The sequence below is a fragment of the Lithobates pipiens genome, unplaced genomic scaffold (genome assembly GCF_037356315.1).
Source record: "Lithobates pipiens isolate NorthernLeopardFrog02 unplaced genomic scaffold, aLitPip1_a1.2 Scaffold_18, whole genome shotgun sequence".
NCBI lineage: Eukaryota > Metazoa > Chordata > Amphibia > Anura > Ranidae > Lithobates > Lithobates pipiens.
This window is the reverse complement of record NW_027507758.1, coordinates 131,209,579-131,234,478: the sequence shown is the minus strand read 5'-3', so window position 1 is coordinate 131,234,478 and position 24,900 is coordinate 131,209,579. Positions and strand designations below refer to the sequence as shown.

The window sequence follows — 24,900 nt, the reverse complement described above, 5'->3', positions numbered from 1 at the left end:
CCGGATGGCCTTGCAGCCTCTGTGACCATGTGGAGAGGCACCACCTGATCGCCCGAAGTTCCAGCACGTTGATTGGCAGGCGGGATTCTTCCTGGGTCCAACAACCCTGGGCCGACTGTACGCCCCAAACTCCCCCCCAACCTGTCAGGCTGGCGTCCATTGTGATCACCGTCCAATGAAGAGGAAGAAACGACTTCCCGGACCGAAGAACCGGCAACCTCAGCCACCAGAGCAAGGAATCCCGGACTAGCTGACTCACCCAAATTTGACAATCCAGGGACAACGGAGATTTGTCTCATTTGGACAGGATCTCCTTTTGCAAGACTCGAGTGGGAATTGAGCATACGGTACCGCCTCGAAAGTGGCTACCATGAGACCCAGGACTCGAATGCAAAAATGCATTGACGACCACCTGCAGGACAACAACTTCACTAGCTTGAAGAGTCTGCAGCTTGTCCGAAGGAAGAAAGACTCACCTTTGAGGAGTCCGAGGAGTTCAGACGTCGGTGCAGGCACTATTACTTTGCGCAAACAGCAGGTCCTGTACTTTCCCCCGAACATGGCTTCCCGAAGAGCCGGAAGGATAAGAAAAAAAATCTGTTTGGCAGACAAGGAAGAAACTCTCTCTTGTATCCAGATGAAACCAGTTTGCAGACCCACTGCTTGGAAAGCAGGGAGGTCCACCGGGCCGCAAACTCCTGAAGGCGACCCCCACCCGAGAGTCGGGTGGGGCAAACCTTCATGCGGTAACAGATTTGGTCACAGGCTTGATTGGCTTGCCAAACCAGGGATGCTTTTGTCCCTCAGCAGGCACCTTGTCAGACTGGGAACGCTTACCTGCCAACCCGGGCGGACGAAAAATCTCCTTCTGAGCGGAAAAGGAGGGCCCTTGCCTACGGCGTGACTCCTTATCTTTTCTGGACTGTGGGAGCAACGTACTCTTACCCCCAGTAACATTCTTAATAATGTCATCCATCGAGGCTCCAAATAGCCTCTCTCCCTGGAAGGGCAAGTCCACCAGTGCTTTCTTAGATGCTGTAATGTTTATGCAGAATCACTGTGACCCTTAACCCCTTTCTCCTGATGCATGCCGGGGGAGGGGCTGTACCAGGAAGTCATTCACAGTGTGTGTGTGGGACTGGAAGCAGCAGCCTGTTACTTAGAGGGAGACATGTTGTATATGACTCCTTCATGTAAGAATGTACATCGCTTTCTGAGTGAGTAATAAACTCTTCCCTGGTTAATAAGTGCATCCAGCCTGTGTGTAACTTTCTGAGAAGACACTGGCAGCATTGCTAGCAACACCCTGAGAGACACTGTGTCAAAGGGACATAACAGTGGCGACAAGGATTGTGGATTTTTAGCACAAATGGCTTTCATAGGGTTTATGCAACCATTTGATCCTGCTGCTGAATCATAGAGCTCCTGGATGGAGAGGCTGGAGCAGTATATGGAAGCAAATAGTGTGGCTGTAGAAAAGAAAGTTGCAGTTTTCCTGACAGCATTGGGTCAGGCGGCATATGGCACTCTCAGAGACTTAATTTCTCTAGACAAGCCAGCCTCTAAGCCCTTACCTGACTTAATTCAGAGTCTACATGAGCACTACAACCTAAAGCCCTTCGAAATCGCAGAGCGGTTTAAATTCTACAGTAGGAGGCAGCATACTGGGGAGGATATAAAGACTTATATCATTGCTTTACGTAAACTAGCTGCCACTTGTCAGTTTGGAGACTACCTGCAGACAGCTCTCCGCGACATGTTTGTCATGGGACTCTGCGTCCCAGCCATACAGAAACGTATACTCACAGAACCCGACTTGACTCTGACGAAAGCCACGGACCTTGCTACAGTCATGGAGTTGGCTACACGGGACGCCACACTACTGAAGGCAGCACCCGAACCTCCTGCAAGCCAGGGAGAGGAAATATTCCACACTGCTATCACCCGACACCCACATCGGCCATCGCCAAATCAACCTAAACCTCTCCACCCTAATTCTTCTGTCTCTGGGATACCAACTTGCTACCGTTGTGGTAACACTTCTCACAGTGCACCTGCTTGCAAGTTCAAGGATGTAGTTTGTTTTCTTTGTGGAAAGACTGGTCACATTAGGCGTGTTTGCGCAGCTCACACTACCCGAACACTACCACAAAAGGTAGACATAAACAGACATTTCATGTGGATACTGACAAGAACGGCTCCAGCTCTGATGAGGAGACCTGTGTCCAGGCTGTTGCACTGTTGCGGGTAGCTGGGAACACTCCTGCGATAAAAGTGGATGTCACACTCAATGGCTGTCCTCTCTCCATGGACATTGATACAGGGGCGGCTGTGTCCATCATTTCATGGACTGATTTAAAGGCATCGGGTCAGTTCCTACTGCTCCAACCTACAAATCTCACACTACAAACCTACAGCATGGAACTGCTACAGCCCTTAGGTTATGTGAAACCCATTGTGACATTAGGCTAGCGCAGTAAACCTCTACGCCTTTATGTAGTAAGTAAAGGAGGTTCTCCTCTGTATGGTAGGGACTGGATCAAAGCCCTGGGCATGCCCCCTCTTGCCCTTGCCCAATGTACATTGCTTTATGAGGTAGACCATTGGGTGGAATCCCTGAAGTCACGCTTTAAGGAGGTTTTTGAGGACTCTTTTTTGTAAGGCAAGATCCGTGCCCTTTGCAAGTGGAAGCAGTGCTGGACCATCTATTGGCTGAAAAGATCATAACTAAAGTTGATAGAAGTGAATGGGCATCACTAATTGTGCCTGTCAAGAAAAAAAAATGGAGACATTAGAATTTGTGGGGATTTCAGGGTTGCCCTGAACAACCAACTTCTTGTGGATCAATACCCATTGCCTTGACTTGAAGATCTATTTGGCTCAACGGCTGGGGGGGCAAAAGTTTACAAAAATAGACTTAAAGGGGAGGGCCACCCTGAAAAACAATTTTTTTTTAAAAATTACAAAAAATCTAAAAAAAAAAAAAAAAATGAAAAAATTTTTTTTTTTTTTACTTACCAGAAATGCCTGTTGCTAGGCACTTTCTCCTAATCTTCCTCTTCCTCCTCCGCGGAGATCTTCTGTCTTCTCTCTTCGTCGCGGCGTCTTCTGGGTAATGAGTCGCACTGTGTTCTGGGAACTGTGTGTCCCAGAACACAGCGCGTCCCATTCAGAAAGCGCTGCGGGACTCGCGCATGCGCAGTAGCTGCGGGACTCGCGCATGCGCAGTAGGAAACGGGCAGTGAAGCCGTAAGGCTCCGCTGCCTGTTTCCCTTACAAGGGATGGCGGCGCCGGGACCCGAGAGCCGAGGGACGGGTCGGCCTCGGGAGGCCGACATCGCGTGCGCCCTGGACAAGTGAGTGTGTTTATTAAGTCAGCAGCTGCAGTGTTTGCAGCTGCTGACTTTTTTTTTTTTTTTTTTTTTTTTTATAACCGGCCCTCCGCTTTAAAGCAAGCTTACCTGCAACTGCAAGTACACCCAGATTCACGCCATCTGTTGACCATTAACACCCATAAAGGATTATTCCAATATAACCGCATGGTTTTTGGCATAGCCCCAGCTCCAGCCATCTGGCAGTGGATCATGGATGAGGTCCTGGCAGGCATACCTTTCACCCAATGTTTACTACGTTAGATGACATGCTCATTACTGGTGAAGAACACAAACAATGTTGAAGCTGTGCTAGAGAGACTCCAACGGTATAGTTGTCGTGCCAATCTTTCAAAATGCTAATTTTTCAAGCCTCGACTGGAATTTTGTGCCCACACTGTTAACAGACATGGGTTACACACTACTGAAGAAAAGGTGAAAGCCCTTACCCATGCCCCTACTCCCCAGAACATCACACAACTCAGGCCCTACCTTGGCCTCCTAAATTACTACCACCGTTTCTTGGCGAACCTAGCACACCAGCTCTACACGATACATCGCTTACTGGATACAAGAGCTAAATGGATATGGACAGACAAAGCTTTCTAAAGAGCTCATTCCGTCCTCTCAGGTTCTGGTCCACTACAATTTAAAAGAAACATGTCACCTTGGCTTGTGAAGACTCACCTTGAGGACTGGGTGCCATGCTTTCCCATGTCATGCCAGATGGCACGGAGCGCCCCATTTCTTTTGCCTCCAGCTCTTTAACCTCAGCAGAACAAAGCCATTCCCAGATAGACAAGGAAGCTTTGGCCATTGTATGGGCCACAAAAAAATTTCACACGTACATCTATGGACAGGAGTTCACACTTATCACTGACCACAAACCTCTGTTGTCCATACTGAATCCTGAGAAAGGAATTGCTACAACAACCGCATCTCGCTTACAAATGGTATGCTTTATTCTTGGGAGGTTATACTTATTCTATCAGATACCGCTCCGAGGCCCATGGCAATGCAGATGCATTTTCCAGATTGCCAATTAGAGACCACCCACCTAGAGACATACGCATAGTGGAAGAACACAGGCCACGGTCCTGCATGTCCACCTCCCAATTGCCAGACATACAGCCACAGATCCCTTCCTGTCTCAGATATTCTCGTATGTTCAGTCTGGGTGACCAGAGAAAGTCCCAGGTGAATTTCATCCGTACTTTACCAGAAAATGTGAGCTTGTGACTAATGCTGGTTGCCTACAGTGGGGCAATAGAGTGATTATACCTCAGTATTTGCAACCAACCATGCTAAGGCTACTGCATGAGGGCCATCCTGGTGTGGTGTGCATGAAGCAGAGAGCCCGGAGCTATGTTTGGTGGCCACAAATAGATAAAGCAATTGAAGATTATGTGGCTCAATGTCCTGGGTGCTGTCAAGCTCAGCGACGCCAAAAGAAAGGAACCCTGCTACCTTGGCCGTGACCGACATACCCATGGTCAAGATTCCATCTTGATTTTGCTGGCCCAATCCAGGGTAAAATGTATTTGATCGTGGTAGATGCACATTCAAAATGGCCGGAGGTGTTTCGTGTGTGTGTGTGTGTGTTTCGCGTGTGTGTATTTTTTATATATATATATATATATATATATATATATATATATTAAATTTATTATTGTTTGTACGCCCCAAAATGACCTTTTAAGCCCCATACACACTATCAGATTTTCTGCTGAGTTTTTCCTTCAGATTTACCAAAACCATATAATATGAGGTCAAACCTTAGGAGTTTCAATGTGTATGCAATCATGCAGGCCCTTCTACTACATGGTTTTGGTAAACCTGAAGGGAAAAACTCAGCAGAAAAACTGATAGTGTGTATGGGGCTTGAGTGTATTTTATTTATAACACTAAGAAAAATAAAGATATTTTTATATCTATCTATATATATGTTGTGCTTTTTAAGGACATTTTCCCGCACAATATTTATTAAATAATTTTTAACGAAGATATTTTTAGATACAGAATCAATCTATATGACAGTCTATATATGTGAAACTTATTCACGAGTGATCATACAAAATAGTTACATTAATTGGTTGACAAAAGACAAAAATTTACATGAAATATTAAATTACAGATTGCATTACTTGATCATTTTGACAATTAATGGAAACACCTTCAAACTGGGCGTAGTAGTACCCTGGACACAATTATCACCATTATTACTTCTCGGTAGAATAACCTTTTGATAATTGACAATTAAACAGAATGTCTGTATTTCACACATCCAACCGTTACTATACTGCAGGTAAGTAAGCGGTTAACAATGTGAAATAAATTAGACATTCGTTTGTCAATAAAATTGGCATCTATGCAAAAAGAAATTTATAATGAAAAATTAAATTTAGAGAAAAATCTAAAAGGCAGTTATTGATTCGGGAGAAATATTTTCAATAATAGAATATTCAAAAAAATCAATATTTAAGAAAACATAGAAGAGATGATAAACATATACTTGTCAATATGGTATATTTACCCATTCCGATTGGCTACTAGTGTGGATTGTTGGTTACCAGGAATTTTAAGATGGCTGCCGCGGCTTTCAATCTAGATTCTCTTACAGAGGAATTACTTTGTGTGACCTCCGAGTTCCAAGGAGCAGGGATCTTCATGAATGTAAAAATGTGTATTCATGCATGGCTTCCCCCTGAGCTCTTTCCCCCAGCTCTCTCTTTTGACCATCTTTTTCGTTTCTTAAATATCCTCTTAAACAAAAAGATCATAAAATTATACTAAGTTCTGCCCAGGGGGTATGTGTCCCTTTCCTATTGGCAGGCAGACTTAATGATCACCTTTCCCATTAGTCTCGTGATTTTAAGGTAATAGCACCTTCAACCACCAGGTGTCTCACATGTGTTTGGTGTTTTATCTCTTTAAGTTAATATTTTTTATTTCTATAATATGCGTTAGTTTTTTTTTATATATGTTATAACGAATATATCTCGAGTGTTCAGGAATGATAGTATAATATAAAATACGCTTAACATAATTATTGATTAATCACTTGCATAAAATGATGATATATATATATGCATATCAATGTATATCTATTAATCTTTAGTCCATTTAGAAAGGACACAGGGTAGATATATATCAAAACAATATCACATACAATTATTATCTATATGGATACATGTATAATTCAGGTATCCAAACCAATATTTGTTTATCTAAATATAGGTTAAATTCATATCATGATCGTCTTAATACTAATTTGTTCCTAAAACAATTCTACTAATAATCACACTTTCATATATAATTTCTTTATGACAAAGTTCTTTAGATCATTAGATACTAAAATTAGAATATATCTCTGTTGTGACCTATATATAATTTGAATGGCTTTTAAAAATATGGATGATACTGGTATATGAATCTTACAGCATGTTTTGAGATGAACTCTGAGCTTCCAATAAATGATTAAATGGCTTAGTTGTGTCCTACAATAGGTTTTGTTGGACAAGGTGTCAGCTATTTGCATGGTTGTATATTGTCCAAACAGTCTTTTACTTACGCACAATGGGGTTTTCAAGTTAAGGGTTATTTCCATGTGATAAATACTTATGCAAGTTTGGTCTTCTCACTCTAACCAACAAAATAAGTAAACAGCTTTTTGTTTGGTGACAGAAAATACCATTGTTCCAGTCTCTTGTTTCAACACAGGTTTTGTAAAAGTTTAAAAAGAACTAATCCTTTTAACATTTGGAAAAACCTGTGAGATCTTGTACTTTGCTTTAAAGTTCTCCAAGAGGTCACAGTTCAATAATATCAACACTATAGTTCATCCACCTTTTTTTTTAGGCCTACTGAAATCTCTCATCTCCGCCAGTGAATATTAAATGTATTTCTTCATGAATTCACAACACATTCTCTCGCTTTCTCTCTCTCTCTCTATAATATATATCCATCTACAGTGCCTTGCGAAAGTATTCGGCCCCCTTGAACTTTTCAACCTTTTGCCACATTTCAGGCTTCAAACATAAAGATATAAAATTTTAGTTTTCTGTGAAGAATCACCAACAAGTGGGACACAATTGTGAAGTGGAACGAAATCTATTGGATAAATTTAAACTTTTTTAGCAAATAAAAAAACTGAAAAGTGGTGCGTGCAAAATTATTCGGCCCCTATACTTTCAGTGCAGCAAACTCACTCCAGAAGTTCAGCGAGGATCTCTGAATGATCCAATGTTGTCCTAAATGACTGATCATGAAGACCAAGGAACACACCAGGCAGGTCCATAATACTGTTGTGGAGAAGTTTAAAGCCAGATTTGGATACAAAAAGATTTCCCAAGCTTTAAACATCCCAAGGAGCACTGTGCAAGCGATCATTTTGAAATGGGAGTATCAAACCACTGCAAATCTACCAAGACCTGGCCGTCCCTCTAAACTTTCAGCTCAGACAAGGAGGAGAAGACTGATCAGAGATGCAGCCAAGAGGCCCATGATCACTCTGCATGAACTGCAGAGAACTACAGCTGAGGTGGGAGAGTCTGTCCATAGGACAACAATCAGTCGTACACTGCACAAATCTGGCCTTTATGGAAGAGTGGCAAGAAGAAAGCCATTTCTCAAAGATATCCATAAAAAGTCTCGTCTAAAGTTTGCCACAAGCCACCTGAGAGACACACCAAACATGTGGAAGAAGGTGCTCTGGTCAGATGAAACCAAAATCAAACTTTTTGCCCACAATGCAAAACGATATGTTTGGCGTAAAAGCAACACAGCTCATCACCCTCAACACACCATCCCCACTGTCAAACATGGTGGTGGCAGCATCATGGTTTGGGCCTGCATTTCTTCAGCAGGGACAGGGAAGATGGTTAAAATTGAGGGGAAGATGGATGCAGCCAAATACAGGACCATTCTGGATGAAAACCTGTTGGAGTCTGCAAAAGACCTGAAACTGGGACGGAGATTTATCTTCCAACAAGACAATGATCCCAAACATACAGCAAAATCTACAAAGGAATGGTTCACAAATAAACGTATCCAGGTGTTAGAATGGCCAAGTCAAAGTCCAGACCTGAATCCAATCGAGAATCTGTGGAAAGAGCTGAAAACTGCTGTTCACAAACGCTCTCCATCCAACCTCACTGAGCTCGAGCTGTTTTGCAAGGAAGAATGGGCAAGAATTTCAGTCTCTTGATGTGCAAAACTGATAGAGACATACCCCAAGCGACTTGCAGCTGTAATCGCAGCAAAAGGTGGCTCTACAAAGTATTAACGCAAGGGGGCCGAATAATTTTGCACGCCCCACTTTTCATTTTTTTATTAGTTAAAAAAAGTTTCAAAAATCCAATAGATTTTGTTCCACTTCACAATTGTGTCCCACTTGTTGGTGATTCTTCACAAAAATATTTTTTTTTATATCTTTATGTTTGAAGCCTGAAATGTGGCAAAAGGTTGAAAAGTTCAAGGGGGCCGAATACTTCCGCAAGGCACTAATATATATATATATATATATCTCTTTATCTCTCTATCTATATCTATATATCTTGCAACGGATCAAAAAACGAATCGGCGCGTTCCTCGGATCAGAGTCACGGATCGGATCAGCAAATAATTGAATTTGCAAAAACCTGTGAAAATTCCACCGCCACATCTTCCCCACTGTAATATTGGCAGAGTAGGCTGTCAAAGAGCAGCGCTGTGGGCACTACAGATGTAGCCCACAGCGCTGCATCCATCCGATCTCTCCCCCACCACTGTACAGATGAGTAGAAAGGGGAGAGAGGAATCGGCGTTGGTTTGTTTACAAGTGATTGCTCAGTCATTTGACGGAGCAATCACATTGTAAACGGCCTGGGTGTAGAAAGATGGCCGCCGCTTTGGAGCTAGGCCGAAGCCGCGCCCTTTCCTAAGGACGTGACTGCGGCGTGTGCTGATTCGAGAGAGTTGACCCGTTCAGATCACGGATTGGTGACAATCCGTTGCACCCCTATAATATTATATATATATATATATATATATATATATATATATATACACACACACACACACACACACACACACACACACACACTATTATATATACATATATACACACACACACACATTATATATATTTATTATACACACACACACACACACACACACACACTTGTGGGACCCGAAAGGGACCGACACCTCTGTAGATGTCTCTGCCATATCCTCCATCTTTAGGGTATCCCGCTCCACTGTAATAAGTGCTCCTACAAGCGCCTTTTCCTGCCCTGACACGGAGTCATTCTCACTGTCTGAACGGTCCTGGTTCGCAACCTTTGACACGTCAGAATGGGGCCACCTGTCACAGTGGGGCCAGAGTCTGAATAAGAGCTTTCCCCAGAAGTCGGTGGGGGGAGGGGGCGTTTTTTTTACCCCCTTGTGCCTGCACGTCACTTTCACCCTGGCAACAAAGGCTTCCAGGACAGAGCGTCCATAGGCACCGCAGGGGAACCAGTTGCAATAACAGTGATGCCTGGGGAAGAAGCACCAGCTTCTGAAGCCATGCTGATCCACACTCACCTGTCACTACTTAGGTAAATAAGGCAAGTCGCACAAAATGTCCACCCTCCTAGCTGCCACAGACAGAGAGGCCCCCTGCAGGACTCATCAACCTGATCCAGGTACTGCGCTGTGCTGCTGCGGTCCGCTCTCCCCCGTGTCATCCATGAGGCGTCTGTGTGAAAAGAGAGCTGTTCTAGAAGGAAACTAGAGGCAAAAATATCTGAGGGCACTGAGAAAATGGCTGCCGAACTTCCCAAAAAATGTCTGAAAGGGGGAAAAAAAAAAAAAAAAAAATAAATAAAAAAAAAAAATCGGCTGTGGCTACAGAAAAATGGCCGCGGCCCCAAACACACCACAAACACCCTACCATGGCCCAGAAACAGGGAAGGGGGCGAGTGGACCCCCAACACCCAGCGCAACCCCCTGCCAGGACCCAGAGCCCCCCCAGCCAGGTACGTGCACTGTACCCCCATGTGCCCAATCACAGCAGCCCATAGCATGGGGAGGAGGGAAGTGACAGGGAGAGAAGAAAGGGAGAGCGAGAGACCTCCTTGTTGACCTCCCAGGGAATGCCCAGCTGCTCCATCTTGCCGAGACAGTTGGAACCATACTTACCACTTCTGCAGGGACTGCTGGATGCATTCCATGAACAGACCCATTACCCGAGCAGTACGGGGTGGCCGTCAGCCACAGCACACTGACAGACAGCAGTAGCTCGGTCATTTCTGTACCCCAGAGCATATAGCTCACCGGCTGCCCCTGGATCAGACGAGGCATGTCGTGGCCAACCCAGGGCCTGATTACGCTCGATGGCCAGGCTGGGGAGACTATTGGGATCCAATTATCGAGCACGTCACCCAGCCCGGCTGTTGATTGTAGATCACAGGAATCAAAAATGCAGAACAAAAAAAAAATCCCAGGACCAATGATCCCACCGAGAGCCAGGTCCTTCTACACTAGTCATAAAAAAAAATTTAGCTGCTGGATGCAATGTGAGGGGTTATAGCCATTAGGACTGCCCCCTGGGAGGTACTGTGTAAGCGTTGCCGTTTTTAACACTTTATGCCTAGTCCTCTCCTAAAGGGGCGATATAAACCTAAGGTCAAGATGAAGATGCTGTGTCAGTCAATGAACGAAAGAGAAAACATTTTACTGCTGTATAATACAGCACATCTTTATTTTTACTATTTCAGCATTGAATATGACTGTCCCTTGCCATGATTGCCATGTCCCAATAAGAAATTAGCAAATAAGAAAACACTTAATAAATGCAGCAATTTTGTTTTTCCATTTTCACAGAACAGAAAAATCATTTTCCATAGGCAGATATTCCTCAAGAGGAAATGTATACAATTAGACAGTTCGTAAGTCCGAGTTGTTATTCACCAGTTTGTCCACAAGGCACAGAATGCTTCTCACTATAAAACAAGGCATTTTGTATAACATCGGTCTTTAACTGACATTTAGTTTAACATTGATGTTCATTGCTGCCAACTCGGCCACAAAATATCGAAATACATAAGGCACAGACACAGTGTCAATTGTATCAGAACGATTGCAGATTGAACAATAGTGCTTCCTGTTCCGCATGGCTGACCAGGATGGAGGAGGCTTCTCTAGTAAAGGGGACAGGAGGCTGCCACATTCTAAACACACATGGGCCTCAGACCTATCAGAACAGTTAAAAAGTCTATCATGGAGCAAGAAGGATGTACCATGAGCCAACAAAGCATCACGTTCCATCTCGCCAAAGCGTATACCTCCCTGTATGTTCCTGCCACCCACAGGCTGGTTGGTCACCTTGTCTCGAGCTCCTGTTGTCCTTACTTGGAACTTGTCAGAAACCATGTGACGCAGTCGCTGGTAGTAGACCACACCAATGAAAATGTCTGCATCTAGCTCCTCCCCACTAATGCCACTGTATAGTTTCTCGGTGCCATAGTAGTTATAGCCAGCTGCCTTCAGCATCTCACCAAAATATTCCAGAGCCGAATTCTCTTCAGAGAAGGTAAAAGGTGTGGCATCGTGGCACAAACCATGCAAAGCCGCTGATTTACCAGCCATGCTCTCTATCAACATTCCAATGGTCATTCTTGATGGGAAACCATGTGGGTTGAACAGAATGTCTGGAACCATTCCACTTTCAGTGAATGGCATATCCTCTGATGGCCAGAGTCTACTGAGGATGCCCTTCTGGCCATGCCGACTGGCAAATTTATCTCCGATGGTTGGGTTTCGTGGCACCCTCATGGTGATGCAAACAGATTTAAACTTTCCAATGCCCAAGTCATTGCTGCAAACTTTGATGTTGTCTACGACACAGTCTTCTTTACTCCTGAAACAAGACACAAAACAGTTTAAAACCAGCTAGCAAGGCACAGCAACAACCTTACAATACAAAAAACATGAAAAACATTAAACTTAGATACAAAGGCCTCATTTATATGGGCAGCTGAGGGGAGGAAAAAGGCAGTTGAGCAGTGATTTTTCTGCCCCTCAAACCACAAGTAAACATGGCCAGCAACCATGTTAACACACACTGCTGCCATTGTGGTACTATGAAAATTCTATAACGCATTCACGTGCATGGAGCCACTATGCAGTAGTATGTTCTGCAGGCATTCAATGGTAAAAAACACAAGGCTTTAGAGCTCCATTTATAAAGCTGTGGTACTGCATTAATGCCACCAAGTTACTGATAAAAACACAACAAAAACACCACACAACATTCAGTACATCACCCAGGTTTTACTCCTTTAACCACTTGCTTCCAAGCCACAGTACATTTACTGGGGTAGGTTGACTATTGTGCAAAATGCCATACGTACGTCGTTGTATGCAATGGACACTGTGCAATCGTGGTACAGAGGTAGAACAGGGATCTACCTATAAAAAACAATGTGGATCCCCGTTCTGACAGGGGACAACCTGGAGATCTGTTCCTAATGATCAGGAATAGCGATCTGTTGTCCCAGTGAGCCCATCCCCCATACAGTTAGAACACACCCAGGGAACAGTTAACCCCTTTCCTATCAGTGTCATTTATGCCATGATCAGTGCATTTATTTTTAGCACTGATCACTGTAATATCACTGGTCCCAAAAATTGTCACTTGGGGTCAGATTCGTCCGTCGCAGTCCTGCTAATTTCAGATCACTGCCATTACAAGTAAAAACAAAAATAAATAAAAGCCCATAAATCTATCCCCTATTTTGTAGATGGTATAACTTTTGCGCAAACCAATCAATATACTCTTATTGCAATTTTCTTTACCAAAATGATGTAGAAGAGTTTGTTTTTTATATTTTTTTTTGGATAAGTATTATAGCAGAAAGTAAACTTTTTTTTTCAAAAATGTCAGCCTTTGTTTATAGCGCAAAAAATCAAAACCGCAGTGCTCAAATCCCACCAGAAGAAAGCTTTTTGTGAAAAAAAACAAACACACACATCAATTTTTTTTTTTCTGGTCAGTTAAAAGGACGTAGTGCCGGATTGCAAAAAAATGGCCTGGTAATTAAGGGGCTAAATCTTTCTAGGGCTGAAGTTGTTAAAGACCCTGCAAGTACTGAAAAATTAGCTGATCTGGAAGAAATGCACTCCGCTTCCAATTTTCTGTTTTGGGCTGACACCACAGAGCCTTTACTAAACTGAGATCACATACAATGGTGTCCACTCAATTGTACAGTTGTAATCTGCCAAACTACACATCACCTACACCTCTCCTGTATGCAGAGGGGAGGTGTATTGTAGCGCAAAAGAAAAACTGGGAGGGCTGATGACACTTCTTGAGTGCACAAACCACAGGTATTTTTTTGGGCACCTAATAAACCAGGGGCATCAAACTGGTGGCCCTCCAGCTGTTGCGAAACTACAATCCCATGAGGCATTGCAAGGCTGACAGTTACAAACATGACTACCACAGGCAGAGGCTTGATGGAACTTGTAGTTTTTCAACAGCTGGAGAGCCACCAGTTTGAGACCCTGTACGAAACATACTAAACAGATATAGCCAGATGCTTTCAATGATACTATTAACAGATCAAAAGAAAGCCAATAAGGAGCACCCATTGTTAGGGGTTTACATACACTTTTGGTAGTGAGATCTATGTGGGATATCACAGGATCCACAATGCAACCTGAATTTTATGAATGCCAAGCAAAGTGCAGGCCGCTGTATGCAGTAAAAACTGGCGGGCAGCAAATGCTCCCAGTTTAAATTGGACAATAGGGTATGAAACAGAATTTTAATTAGTTAGAATTACTTACTTGTAATACATAATGAAGTTCTCTCCAGTACTTTGATTGAGATAACTATAGAATGGGTCTCCGAATTTCAGGATAGCTCCAACTGGAGGTAGGCCATCTTCATCCAGTCTTCCCATCACCCGCTCATCTCCTGGTTTGATGCCAAACACTAAATTGTCCTCGCTACTTTTAACTTTTTGTGAAAGATCTACAAATTCTGTTTTGTACACACTGCCATGGGCAAATCCTCTCTCCCAAGATGACTTGTTTAAAATCTGAAAAAGACAAAATACTCTTGAATCTAACTCAAATGTTTTCACAGAGACACCTAAATCTGAACATATTTAGTAAAAGGTGCAGCTGCCAAAATACACATTGATCTGGGACTTGAGCTTTTTGACTTTGATAGTAGAGTGCAGGGATCAACCTGAATTCATTTTTACATAAAACAAATAGTGAAATCTGACTGGCTGCCATTGAGAACAATGGTTCTTATTTTAAAATTTCTACAGTTTTTGCAGAGCTGACTTTAGTTGTCCACACTTCACTCTCAGATCTCATTACTACTTTGTTTCTAAGCTCAGGCAATAAAACCAGGAAGCAGTTTCTATGCAGAAGTGAGCTTGATCTTGCACTCTCCAGCTTTAGTAAATAAGCCCCAATGGCTAGGTTTTAGAATCTAAATAGACAACTCTCAAGCCTAGAAACTGAAGAAATTAGCACCTAACCGCCAATATGTTTTGAACAGGTTGGAGTACAAATAGTGGACAATTCTCACCTTAGCAGAGCTTTTAACTACAGCCCAGCAGGGAGTCACGTTATCTCAGAAAATATGGCAGTGATGCATGGCGCATCCAAGTGCCCGCTACAGTGTGTTCCGGTAGGGGGTGGGGAGTCAGGTGAAGGCGGTGCCTCAGTGTGTCTTGCAATGTCATGGTGGAAGGGAGCCGAGTGGAGCGGCCGGCGCCTCGGGTCTGTGGAACGGGAGCAAGGTAAACCGGGAGTGGGACTGCCAGAAATGCCAGTAAGAACTTGGCTGTGTCAGTAAATTTCAATCTGGTAGTTTGTCAACTAGGATAAACCTTACTGCTCAAAACTGGCAAGTACATTTTTTCCCCCCCTCTTCCTGTTTCTATGTACAAAATTCTAAATGCATTTTTTTTTCCCCTTTTTGTTCTCAATCTCTCTACATACCTTCATGAAGAGTGCCACCTTCTAGATATTACATTTTATAATTGGCAAGTAACTTTGGTATACTAAGCCAAGAGTGTGTATGTGTTGCCCAACAGACGATTAAAGCAAGGATTCTAGCTCACAGGGTAGATTGAGGATTCCCAGAAATATGTGCCAATTGCTAAATTGCTCCCCAACCCTTAGCGTGTACCAGGTTGCATGCAAGATTTGTATCTGCCCATGTGTGGCCAATCAGATTTGGGTGCATTCTCATGGCCAGACATACTGGAGACTGACAACTGTATCACAGCTGTCTTTATCTGGCCAAATCAAGTTCTGCTCTCATTCCCTCCTACACTAAACAAGGTTCTCAAAATGAGCTAGTCGCCAAGGGCTTGCACCTTTGACATCTGGTGGTAGCCATAGAATATAAGTGTGCGTATTGTACAGCTGTTACTTGTTTCCGGACCGAGGAACTTGGTGTTCTCGGGATACTCTGCCTCCCAATTGTTAATATGCAAGGACATGCGACAGGTGGCATTTCCTAGGTGCCCTTGTCTGACAGGTAGATCAACAGTTGTGGACTTAAATTGGAACTCAGAAATTTTATTTTATTATATTTAAATAGAATGGACAATAATTTATAATCAGTCAGGTTTTTATTACTGTCTATATCCCTGATGGGGAGATCCATCAATGTTTATACTGAAAATAAAAAAGGAAACATTTTATGGTTGTTACTTTCACAATGGATAACTTCAAATAGGGACCCTTGTATTGGTGCAACTATCAAAACTTGTAAAAAATGTTCTCTTTGTGAACATAAATCCTCTTTGGGACAGGAAGGAATCATTTTCCTGATTGAGCAACAGGGGAAAAAAAAAACCCACACACTGACAAAGGTTCCAAGTTGACCCACTCAATGCAATATTTTCCACTCACAGCTTAGTAAATCCAGACACTTGGAATGTTGCTTGATTGGATGTGTTCTATAATGCCTTTACAATGGGCATTTGACAATGGAAAGTGATTGTCAAATAGATTTACCACTCTGAAAGGCTCTGTTCACACCATGAAGGTGCAACCATGAGCTCTCATGTTTCTGCAGATTTAAGACAACCCATTACGGTTCAATAGGCTTCCCCTTTGTGTGAGAAAATGTGCAAAAAAGGAGGAGAATGCCCATTTTGAAAAAATGATGCCGCAAAACACGTGGCACTGCATTTTGGTGTGCATGAATGCGTGCAGGTTAGCAGAATGTATGGATGTGCTATCAAGAATTAATGGCATCGCCGCACACTGCTGAAAGTGCCTACAGTTTAGGTGCATCAGGCGTTTTTTCTGCCAAACACTCTTGTGCTCAGATTTCTGCCCCTAAAGGCCTGTAAATACCTATGTATGAATGGACACATGAACTAACAGAAGGGCGTTTAGAGGCAGGAGAGCAGAGAAAAAAAAAAAAGGGGGGGGGGATGGAAGTGTCAAACACCTGTAAAGCATTTTTTTAGATGCAGTGTGCATGAGGTCTAATAAATTGCGCTCATTCAAAAAGCAATTTACAAAAATATATGTACGCTACCTCTTACGCCACGGACTAGCGTTCAAGATGACTTATGCATAAATATAACATACCATGGCATCTTCCATATCGTATCCGGTGTATGAAATGACGGCAACAATAGCATTGGTGCCAACAGGATAATTATCCATGTCAAAGTAGTCATACATAGAGGGACGTACAAGCGGACTTTGTGGGGTTTGGAGACGATATAATTTATTGTCAGAACGATCCTGGTAGGTCATTAGTGGAAAGCCCATAGTCTGTTTACCTGAAAAAAAAAAATAATAAAAATAAAAAAAAAAGGAACAAACATTATAACTGAAGTACTGGGCATCCCAAAGAGAACTGGTTAGCAGAGAAATATTATACATTTCTATAGACACACACACACACACACGGCATAATCTAATAGAAGCTTTCTAAAGCCCCCACCGTTTAGGGCAGAATCTGTAATGATGCAAGCAAATGCCAAGGCCCTTGTAAAGCAGTCAGGCTGCATAAGTCTAAAATCAGTAGCATAGATGTGTGTCATTGCCATTCTGTATGAATATATGAAATCTGTGGTCTGGCTCTTAGACAAGGGTACACTGTAACAGCAGCAAGCAGCGACACATTTGAGTGTTTGTGGTGAATCAGTCATTCTGGTGTTTATTTACATGTGGCTGTAAGAACATCTCTGAACTACTTGTGAAAAGAATATAAATAACCAAGGGCTATGTTATACAAATAATGCAAGAACTCATTTGTTCAGCAGTATAGCAACAACTTCACAGTTGTTATATTGAGTAAAGCCATAACTTGAATTGCATAAAATAAATAAAAAGACGAAGAAGAAGGGTTACCGATAAAAATGCCCCCATTTTATGAATGCTAATACCGTAATTGTTCCATATATTTTATGGCACATCTGCTTCAACTTATTATATGAAAATATATTTCTAGATGTTGCTGTGGAAAATATTGTTAAGGTGGGGCCTTTTCTATTTTAACCCTTTCACTTTTTCAGAAAGCAAAACCGGTCAGGCACGGTTCATACTTTTCCACCTCCAATCCCAGGGACTTATGCAGAGTTGGGAGAATTCCATGTTGGATGACCTACTTATGGACCAAGTTATTTCACAGGCTGTGAAACGTGATAAACATAATATGCCAATGAATTTATATTTGTTTGAAACGCGTTTTTACAAATAAGCTGTGCATATATTCCAACAATCTCTTATCCAATACGGAACATATGGAAAGGCCACTATTGTTTATGATTTCTTGCTGTCAGTTGAATAAACCTTGCAATGCGAGGGAGGTTTCAGGGTGATATTTACTGGGGGCAACATTCCCATATGTAAGCCCAGGTGGATCTTTACATTTAACAAGCCTGGAAGCATACCTTCTCTGGACCACTGCATTTTTTACTTCTCTTTATCTGGGCCACCATAGATGCTTTATAGATCTTGGAACATACAGTTGGAATCTACTAACTTACAGCACAGCCATGGACACCTGGGGTAGTGACCCTATAGGAATCTTGTACTGCATATTTACATTATTGGCTATCCACAGGAGTATCCCTTGGAATCCTACCCCTGAAACCCAATTTCTAGACTAGATATCTCTCCCTCCTCCACACTTGGACTTTAATAAGTTGGGGGGGGGGGGGGGAATTACACTTCATGTCCTATACCTTGTTGGGACTTTTTGGATATGCGAGGTGGATATTCAGTTTTTAACATAAGTGTAGTTTGTCTTATGTGGTACCATTTTATAAAGTTGCATTCTCTTGATAATAAATACACAACTGATTCTAAATTGATCCAGCGAATATAGAAAATATATATATATATATATAAATATTAGTATTTATTTTTGTTTGTAAGGATTGTTGAGCCCAATCAGGATTTTTAGCTTTTGTAACATATTCCTTACCGATAGCTCCCACCCCTTCTGTCTCTTTTCTGAGATATTTTGGGTATTTGCCTACACATGGACACACATTTTATAAGGTTTAATGAATAGGAGGTAGTATCTTGAGGATCTTTATTTTTCTTAGGGTTATAAATAAAATACACTAAAAGGTCATTTTGGGGCACACAAACAATATATTACCCAATTTTTTGGTAAAAAATACAAAAGATGAGGTTGCACAGAGTTAAATGCTCTTTTGGCCATAAATCTCCTATGGGTCACAGGAGTGCACTTAGTTTTACGCTCCTGTGACTCAGATTCAGCCAAAATCAGGCTGTTGGCTGGTGGCAGAGCCGGTCCAGGCTCTGCAGGGATCCAGACAATGGTCGGCATCCTCCCAGATGCCTGACCGGCAGGTGGCTTGGCCTCTCAGCACGCTGCCGAAAGCCAGCCACTTTCGCCCGCCTTCATGGTGGGGCAAAGCACAGAGAGGTAGCAGACAGCCCCGCTCTGTACTCAGGGCAGACTGAGTACTGAGCGATCAGGGGGTGCTTGATTGCACACACATACACACAGTATAATATATTATATATATATATATATATATATATATATATATATATATATATATATATATATATATATATATATATATATATATATATATATATATATAATGTAGTGTACATAGGTTTGCAAAACAATGAGATGAAGGAATATTTCTGAACTTTGTTTTATCTCATGGCTACTGTGAAATTGTGTGAATGCATCAATGCAGTGCATGTTACCTCAGCTTGGATTCATTGAATGAGTTTACCAAAAATGTAAATATTGCAGAATATACAGCCTCATACTACATAACTAAGCTCCATTTCATGCTGAATAAACTAAAATTATTAATGTATCTTCTGATAGATTTTTACTCCAAAAGCATTAAAATAAAAATTTGATATAAAAATATTAAATAAAATAAAAAAAAGGGAAGGAAGATGATCTTTTTGATAAAGATAGATTTTTATCCACCCCGTCTCCTGGAACTAATAGAAGAATAGGAAAGAAACCCCCAGCCAACAGCCTAGCCCAGGAACCCTGCTCCTGTGCCAGGAAACAAGGTGCCTGGGAAGTGCCAGCCGTTGGCACGATGGCCTGCAGAAAAAGAACAAAAAACAATGTGATCCTGTTTGGCTGGAGAAAAGACATCAGAGTTTGACCAGGCTTTATATAAATATATGGATCATGTGCTTCCTGTTGAGCAGAGCCTCTTTCTCGTAAGCCGTCTCATAGGATGACTTCAGAAAAAGCCAATATTTTAGAGTTGTCCACAAAATAAGAAGGTATATTTTCCATTAGGAACAGCTGTTCTGATAACCGTCTGTAGACAGGCATTCTTCACTTTCCCTCTAACTTTGTTGTGTTACTAGGTTTCTAAATTCATTTTTTTTTTTTTAAACCCTACACACATTCTCTGTATTAAAAAAAGAACTTGCAATACCTCCGGAGTGTGCCCACATGGGTATCCCCATAGCACAGAGCTATGGGCACCGTTGCCTATAGCACAGAGCAGGTAAGTAGGACTTTTTTTTTTACTAGAATCAGGGCCGGATTAACATAGGGGCTGATGGAGCTGCAGCACCAAGCCCCTGCCTTAAAATAGGCCCACCCAGCCAGCAGCATAAGCCCGATTTTTTTTTTTCCTGTCCATAAACTTCTATGGGACAGGAGAAGTGTGTGTAAATGTAGGGGTGTCTGGCTGCATCTGTGTTTGCTCACTGTGGTTATTACAATGTCACAGTGCACAGTTCCCCCCCTACACAAATGGGAGAGGCTGAGTTGGCTCTGCCTTTCCCCTCCCCCTCTGTGAAGTCTGTGCAGTGAAGGAGCCGTGTGGGTGGGAAACACCGGCAGATAGAAGGTGAACAGGATATCTCTGAGTGATCAGCCTCCAGGGACCGTCCACATGTGAGCTCAGTGACTGGTTTCTTATATCCCTTTCCCTCGTTTTTAACTTTTTTCTCCAGCAGTAGCTGTTATAACTGCAGCCAAAGTGTTTAGAACTGTGTCATCAGCCTGTGGCAGTGCTTGGTGGTCCCTTGTGCTTTTAGGTGGTTCACACTGATTTGCTGTGTTTTGGCCCATTGCTGGTGTATCCACAGTTTTCCTGCGTTTTACCCCCAGTCCTATAGATTTCTATTAGGTTGTTTGTTTTTTCTGCATTTTCTGAAAGCGCACCAAAATTCCTGCATGCTGCATCTTTGGCACACTGTCAGAAAATGCAGCAAAAACCTGCAACCTGATATAAATCAATAGGACTGCAGCTAAAACTGCAGATACATGAGCAGTGCAGCCAACTGCAGCACACCAGTGTGAGCCCAAAAGCTTGCACACACAACCCTGTACAACTTGGTCTAAACAAAACTCCTGGCATACAGCCATACCATCCCAGCTCAGGAGGGGTGGGGGCTCCAGGGATTTGATTGACTATGCAGGCCCTGTCTCTTCTAACCAATTGGGGAGAGTCTTGGAGGCAGTGGCAGGCTGCTGGTGGTAAGTGGCACACTGTATCTGGTGACAGGCTGTGGGTGGCGAGTGGCACACTGTATCTGGTTGCATGCTGGTGGCAAGTGGCACACTGTATCTGGTGGCAGGCTGCTGATGGCAAGTAGCACACTATCTTGTGGAAGGCTGCTGGTTGCACACTGCTGCTGGTGGCAAGTAGCACACTATCTGGTGGAAGGCTGCTGATGGCACACTGCTGGTGGCAAGTGGCACACTGTATCTGGTGGCACACTGCTGGTGGTAAGTGGCACACTGTATCTGGTGACATTCTGCTGGTGGCAAGTGGCACATTGTATCTGGCATGCTGCTGGTGGCAAGTGGCACACTGTATCTGATGGCAGGCTGCTTGTGGCAAATGGCACACTGTATCTGGTGGCATGTTGCTTGTGTCAAGTGGTACACTGTATCTGGCATGCTGCTTGTGGCAAGTGGCACACTGTATCTGGTGGTACACTGCTGCTGGTGGCAGGCTGCTGATGGCAAGTAGCACACTGTATCTGGTGGCAGGCTGCTTGTGGCAAGTAGCACACTGTATCTGGTGGCAGGCTGCTTGTGGCAAGTGGCACACTGTATCTGGTGGCAGGCGGCTTGTGGCAAGTGGCACACTGTATCTGGTGGAAGGCGGCTTGTGGCAAGTGGCACACTGTATCTGGTGGAAGGCTGCTTGTGGCAAGTGGCACACTGTATCTGGTGACATGCTGCTGGTGGCAAGTGGCACACTGTATCTGGTGACATGCTGCTGGTGGCAAGTGTCACACTGTATCTGGCATGCTGCTGGTGGCAAGTGTCACACTATATCTGGCAGGCTGCTTGTGGCAAGTGGCACACTGTAACTGGTGGCAGGCTGCTTGTGGCAAGTGGCACACTGTAACTGGTGGCAGGCTGCTGTTGGCAAGTGGCACACTGTATCTGGTGGCATGCTGCTGGTAGCAAGTGGCACACTATCTGGCATGCTGCTTGTGACAAGTGGCACACTGTAACTGGTGGCAGGCTGCTTGTGGCAAGTGGCACACTGTAACTGGTGGCAGGCTGCTGTTGGCAAGTGGCACACTGTATCTGGTGGCATGCTGCTGGTAGCAAGTGGCACACTATCTGGCATGCTGCTTGTGACAAGTGGCACACCGTATCTGGTGGCAGGTTGCTGGTGGCAAGTGGCATGCTGCTGGTGGCAAGTGGCACACTATCTGGTGGCAGGCTGCTTGTGACAAGTGGTACACTGTATCTGGTGGCAGACTGCTGGTGGCAAGTGGCACACTTAAAGAGGGATTCCGCCCAAAAAAAAATATTAAAAGCCAGCAGCTATAAATACTACAGCTGCTGACTTTTAATAAATGGACACTCACCTGTCCCGGGTTCCAGCGATGCCGAGGCCGATCGACCGCTCGTGCCTCGGCTGCTGCCGCCACCATTCTAGGTGAGGGAATCAGGAAGTAAAGCGAATCGGCTTCACTTCCCGGTTCCCTACTGCGCGAGCTGCGCCGCGCAATAGGAAATCTCCGCGCTGTCACTGGGACCCGTGTGTGTCCCAGCAGACAGCGCGGCAGGGCAGGAAATGGCGTAGACTCCCGTGGGAGTCTATGCCCGGAAGTGGGTGAAAATACCCCCCTCCCCCCTGAAAGGTGTCAATTGTGACACCGGATGGGGGGAGGGTTCCGATCAGCGGAGGTTCCACTTTAGGGTGGAATCCCGCTTTAATCTGGTGGCATGCTGCTGGTAGCAAGTGGCACACTATCTGGCATGCTGCTTGTGACAAGTGGCACACCGTATCTGGTGTCAGGTTGCTGGTGGCAAGTGGCACACTGTATCTGGTGGCAAGTGGCACACTGTATCTGGTGGCAGGCTGCTAGTGGCACTGTATCTGGTGGCACACTGTATCTGGTGGCAAGTGGCACACTGTATCTGGTGGCAGGCTGCCAGTGGCACACTGTATCTGGTGACAGGCTGCTGGTGGCAAGTGGCACACTGTATCTGGTGGCATGCTGATGGCAAGTGGCACATTGTATCTGGTGGCAAGTGGCACACTGTATCTGGTGGCAGGCTGCGGGTGGCATCTGGCAGCAGGCAATGGTGGCAAGCGACACACTGCATCTGGTGGGAAGTGACAAGCTCAGGTTCCCACTGATAATGCATCATGGTGAGTTGAACTATTTCACTATATATTACAATGTAGTAATAGAAATAATGGAATTTGATCATCCCGATGCCATATCAAGCATAGCGTCAGGATGATTTTAAGTGCTAAGTGCCATTTGCCTGAAAAATCACCCCCCGCCACCTATTTCCCCATCAACCCGAGACTACATCCCCCCTCTTTTTTTTTTTTGGGAAGGGGGGGATCTCCCTGAATGGCAGTTTGGAAATGTGGTCTCCTATGTTGCTGCTGTTGAGAGACCGCATAGCAGGTGGTATTGGGGGTGTTCCTGCTGCTCAAAGGCTGCACGGCCGATATTACTGGTGAAAGTATATTTAATTTGTTTTAGTAAAACATTTTTGCATTTTCATTTTGTTTCCGTAAAAAAGGCCCACCAAAATCCTCAGCACCAGGCCCATGATGCTGTTAATCTGGCCCTGACTAGAATAAACAAACACCACACACAAACAACCTTAAGGCCCCTTTCACACTGGCGGATAGAATTCAGCTTTTAGCTGCGGACAGATGAAGTTAATTCATCTAAACTTACACAATGCTTTTTTATGGCCTCATTCACACACTGCGTTTAGCCACAGTTTCATTACATGGGGTATTGTGCGGTTAGAAAAAAATAAAGTTTACTACTTCCAGGACCAATTTATTGCAGCCATCTGCACATAACCACAGGTAATCGCAGTGTACCATTTCACCTGTGGATAGCAGCGGCAATGAGGAAAGAAAAAAAAACAGAAGCACATTGGAAATGGCAAGAATGTTCCACCATAGCTAAAACGCAGCCATATGTAAACACACGTAAATGCTGCTAATCGCAATGTACAACTGCAAGTGATCTTTGTGCCTGGAGTCTTGGAATTTCAAAATAGCAAAACGTGCTTTTAAACAGCGGCAGAACAACCGCCCGTGTAAAAGAGGCTTTAGGGTCCATGCATAATAGGCAGCAGGAACAATTCCAGGAATGCTGGCAGAAAAAAGCAGCGTAAGAAGGCTGTTTAGGGGTGTTTGCATCTTATAAACAGTTTCCCCAAAACACTACAAAAACACACACACACACACACTTTTTTCAACCTGTAAAGCCAAAATGTGCATGGACACAAAAGCCAACATAGAGCTGCTTCTACAGGTTGGAAAAAAAAAATGCCTGTATAAGCAGCATGTCCAGTGTGCATAAGGCATTGATGTCACTTTAAAGCCCATAGAACCCTTAAGGGCCTGTTCGCTCTCAAATCTACATTAAAATGGATGAAAATATTTGAAACGTGGATGTGCATTGTCGTTTGTGCTTTAAATTGCTAAGGATACTGCCAGGGCCAGAATAAAAAAAATAATAATAATATTAATAGAATAAAATGGATATATATGCAAGATATCTAACAGATATGCAGATAAGTCTAGATAGA

At 43.6% G+C, this 24,900-nt stretch overlaps 1 protein-coding gene across 1 annotated transcript in view; it reads right to left on the bottom strand.

Annotated features, from left to right (window-relative positions):
* Nucleotides 1-11,060: 11,060 nt before the first annotated feature.
* The window catches only part of POLR1B (RNA polymerase I subunit B), a 40,613-nt gene continuing 26,773 nt past the window's right edge, over nucleotides 11,061-24,900 (bottom strand). The window contains exons 13-15 of the mRNA XM_077486120.1: nucleotides 16,968-17,164; nucleotides 14,184-14,437; nucleotides 11,061-12,252 (exon numbers count right to left, since the gene is read on the bottom strand). Coding sequence (XP_077342246.1) covers nucleotides 11,370-12,252; nucleotides 14,184-14,437; nucleotides 16,968-17,164 — 1,334 coding nt within the window. The 3' untranslated portion in view covers nucleotides 11,061-11,369. The remainder of the gene's footprint in view (nucleotides 12,253-14,183; nucleotides 14,438-16,967; nucleotides 17,165-24,900) is intronic.